A 3,901-nucleotide genomic window follows, 5' to 3' on the forward strand; every position below is an offset into this window, starting at 1 on the left:
TTTTTTTTTTTTTTTTGTCCTGCAGGTCTTCAGAATGATCACAAGGCTGTGATGAAAGAAATCGAAGAAGAATTACACAGAATCCATGCAAAAGCTCGAGAAGAAAAGGAGAGCCAGATCCAAGAAGCGGACACCGGCATCAAAGTCTCGGCTCCAGCTCTTCAGCCTTTTGCCAAAATAGACCGAGTTGACCATGGATCACCTGCATTTACTGCCGTAAGTGTTGGCCCTGATTTTGTTCATCCTCAGTAAAATTTCTGCCGTTTACTAACGTCTAGGAGTCTCTCAATTTGGGGAGTGTGTAGGGTGATGGAATATGGGGGGACAACGGAGAAAGGTCATCAGTGGAGCTAAAATGGGACCAGGGGGTGGTCTACTGTTTGTAATATTTTTTGGTGGGGGTAATGCTTTGTATATATGTTATGTTGTGTTTTTTGGAGAGTGGGGAAACAAAACTCAAGGATTGTTCTGGATGGTACAAGTTCTAGTTATGGCACTGAGAGGTGTACACATCAACATCATCATCATCATTTAATGTCCATTTTCCATGCTGGCATGGGTTCGATGGCTTGACCGGAAGTGGTAAGGCCAGGGGCCACACCTGGCTCCGTTGTCTCTTCTGACATGGTTTCTATGGCTCGATGTCCTTCCTAATGCCAACCACACCACGGAGTGTACTGGGTGCTTTTAATGTGGCACCAGCACCAGTACTTTTAATGTGGCACCAGCATGAGTCCTTTTCATGTGACATCAGGCACTGGCATCAATTCTGCTGTGGCAGGTGGGTCTTCTTGAGTACAACAGTGTGCCAGGTATCTCGGTCCTCAGTCATTATGTATAAATCTTAAAACTCGAGATGCCAATGCCCCATGATGTAGCTAGAATAGAGATTTGAGAAATCTTATCAGCTGGTTTTGTGTTTTATGTATAAACCTGTCAACAACACCAGAAGCACGGGGACAAACCCTGGGCATTGTTCTCTTTTCTGCTAATTATCCACAAACAATAAAATAATCCTTTCTACTAAAGGCACAAGGCCTGGAATTTGTGGGGAGGGGAACGAGTCGGTCACATTGGCCCCAGTGTTACACTGGTACTTAATTTATCGACCCCGAAAGGATGAAAAGCTAAGTCAACCTTGGTGGAATTTGAACTCAGAACGAAAAGACAGACGTAATAGCGCTATGCATTTTGCCTGGCATGCTAATGATTCTGCTAGCTCGCCGCCTTAACGAACAATGAAATAAAGAATGGCTAATTGCATGAGTACCTTAGGAATGAGAACCCAGGTTCAAAATTCCCTCAGGACACCTGATGAAGGCTGGAGAGTAAATCAGCTGAAACGTTGTACCCCCACTGAGAGGGAACCACTAGAAATAGCAATCCCATTCCTGCAAACCACAGCGATTGTCTTCAAATATTGACGGACACATGGAAGAGTGTACCTCTAAATTTAGCAGAAGGCAGGGACTCCCCTGATCATAGGTCTGCTTGAATATGGTTACTGAGATTATCAGTGACAACTGGTTAAACATAAAAAAAACAACAACCTTATCCTACTCATGTCATCATTGCCATCATCATCATCATCATCATCATCATCATCATCATCTTCGTCATTGTGTTAACGTCTATTTCCCCATACTTACATGGGTCAGTGAAGACTTGTTATATATAACACAAATGTGTCGTATATTACTGTACACCACTTTCTTTGGACCCTTCAACTGTGGAATTAAATTTTGTGGTGCTTCTGATAATGATGTTAAATATTTACCAAAAAATAGCATTGATATTTTCTGTAAGTCAATAAACTTCCCATATTCCAATGAACTTTCCGTATCTCAATGAACTTCCCATATCCCAATGAACTTCCCATATCTCAATAAACTTCCGATATCTCAATAAACTTCCCATATCCCAATGAACTTTCCGTATCTCAATAAACTTCCCATATCTCAACAAAGAAATAGTTTCAAACATGACATTCCTCAACAAAAGATAGATTGGTAAATAAAACTTCTGTTCGAGTAGACATATCTGATTTCCACAGAGAAAAAGGTGAACCAATGATAAGAACAATGATAAGGATGATTACACTAACGAAGCTAATTATGACACTGTTGACAATCCTTATTCTCTGTATATTGTAATTAATTAATTTTAAACATTTCACTACAAAATTAAATTTCCTTGATATTCCAGTAATGGTTTTAAAAATCTGCCAAAAAATAGAATTGGTATTTTCTGCAAGTCCTGTTGCCTCAATAAACTTGACATATCTAAACAGAAAATGGTTTCAGTCTTGACATTCTTCAACAAAAGATAGATTGGGATATAAAACTGCTTTCCACAGTAAAGGTTAACAAAATTTTGAGTAAATATGTCTGATTTCTGTAGTAAAAGGGTTAATCATCACTGCTTAGTGTGCCTTTAATTAAAAAAATTGATTCAGTTAATTTGTTAAATGATTAACGAATCTGAGTATCTATTTTATAGAGCTTACGTGTTGGGGATCAAGTCCTCCGGTTTGGTTCCATCTCGCGCACCAACTTCAAGACACTACAAGATGTTGCAAAAGTTGTTCAGCACAGTATAGACGTAAGTTAAACCAGCAACCACTGTGTGTGTGTATGTGTATGTGAGAGAGAGAGAGAGTGTATGTCTATTTGTGGAATAGATAAAAGTATTGTTTGTGTCAGTATGTGTGTATTTTTGTACCTGTTTATGTGTATGTGAAAATATCTATGGAAAGAGTGTATCTGTTGAAAAGTATTGTCTTTGTGTGTGTGCGTGTGTGTGTGTGAGAGAGAGAAAGTGTGTGTATGAATATTTGTTGTTTAGCTTGTTTGGGAGTGTGTGTGTGTGTGTTTGTAAGAGAGAGATAGCATGTATTTTTGCTGTTAGCAGTTTGTGTGTGTATTTGATAGAGAGAGAGGGAGAGATCGGGTGTGTGTATGTGTATAATTTGTTGTTATGTGTGTGTGCATATGTGAATGTATATTTTGTTGTTAGAGCCATTCTGTGTGTGTGTGTGTGTGTGTGTGTGTGTGTGTGTGTGTGTGTCTCTGACTGAATTTCTGGATAATCAAAGAAACCATTCTGATTCTTTCAGAAATCCATTTCTGTGACAGTGCTGCGTGATGGTAAAGAACAACGGTTAACGTTGGTGCCCCAGAAATGGAGTGGTCAAGGATTTCTAGGGTAAGTTAGAACAACAGTCACAGACAAGCAGTCTTTGGCACCACCACCATCATCATCATCATTGCCCTCCCCCTCCTCCCACTCCTCCTGCGATAAAATAAGTACCAGTTGAATACTGGGGTCAATGTAATCAATTCATCCCTCCACACATAATTGCTGCCCTTGTGGCAAAATTTGAAACAATTATTATTTTTATTATTATCATCATTATTATTATTATTATTATTATTATTATTATTATTGTTATTGTTATTTGTTTCTATTTGCAGGTGTAATATTGTACCTCTATAAATTCCTTTGCCAGTGACTGAATCCAGACTTTGTATTTGCCACACCAACAATAAAAACTTTTGTTTCTTTAATTATGTAAAAAAAACTTTGTTGATTTGTCATTTGATTGGTTCTTTTCACTGATTGGTCAGCTGAATGTTTTGTTACCACATGGTCGGGATGTAAGCTTCTTAACCACACAATTGCACCTCTCTCTCTCTCTCTCTCTCTCTCTCTATATATATATATATATATATATATATATACACACACGTGTATATGTATATATATATATGTGTGTACGCATATGTATATGTATGCATACACAAACACACACATTGTAGGTATATATATATATATGTATGTATGTACATATATATGTAAATGTATGCATATATACTTATTTATGTATATATATATGAAATGT

General features: G+C 37.8%; 1 protein-coding gene across 1 annotated transcript in view; it reads left to right on the forward strand.

The window, feature by feature from the left end:
• Positions 1-3,661, forward strand: part of LOC106879261 (26S proteasome non-ATPase regulatory subunit 9) — a 7,085-nt gene extending 3,424 nt beyond the window's left edge. The window contains exons 3-6 of the mRNA XM_014928759.2: positions 26-216; positions 2,500-2,601; positions 3,116-3,204; positions 3,474-3,661. Of these exons, the coding sequence (XP_014784245.1) occupies positions 26-216; positions 2,500-2,601; positions 3,116-3,204; positions 3,474-3,495 (404 nt within the window). The 3' untranslated portion in view covers positions 3,496-3,661. The remainder of the gene's footprint in view (positions 1-25; positions 217-2,499; positions 2,602-3,115; positions 3,205-3,473) is intronic.
• Positions 3,662-3,901: the final 240 nt, after the last annotated feature.

This window comes from Octopus bimaculoides, chromosome 25 (assembly GCF_001194135.2).
Source record: "Octopus bimaculoides isolate UCB-OBI-ISO-001 chromosome 25, ASM119413v2, whole genome shotgun sequence".
NCBI lineage: Eukaryota > Metazoa > Mollusca > Cephalopoda > Octopoda > Octopodidae > Octopus > Octopus bimaculoides.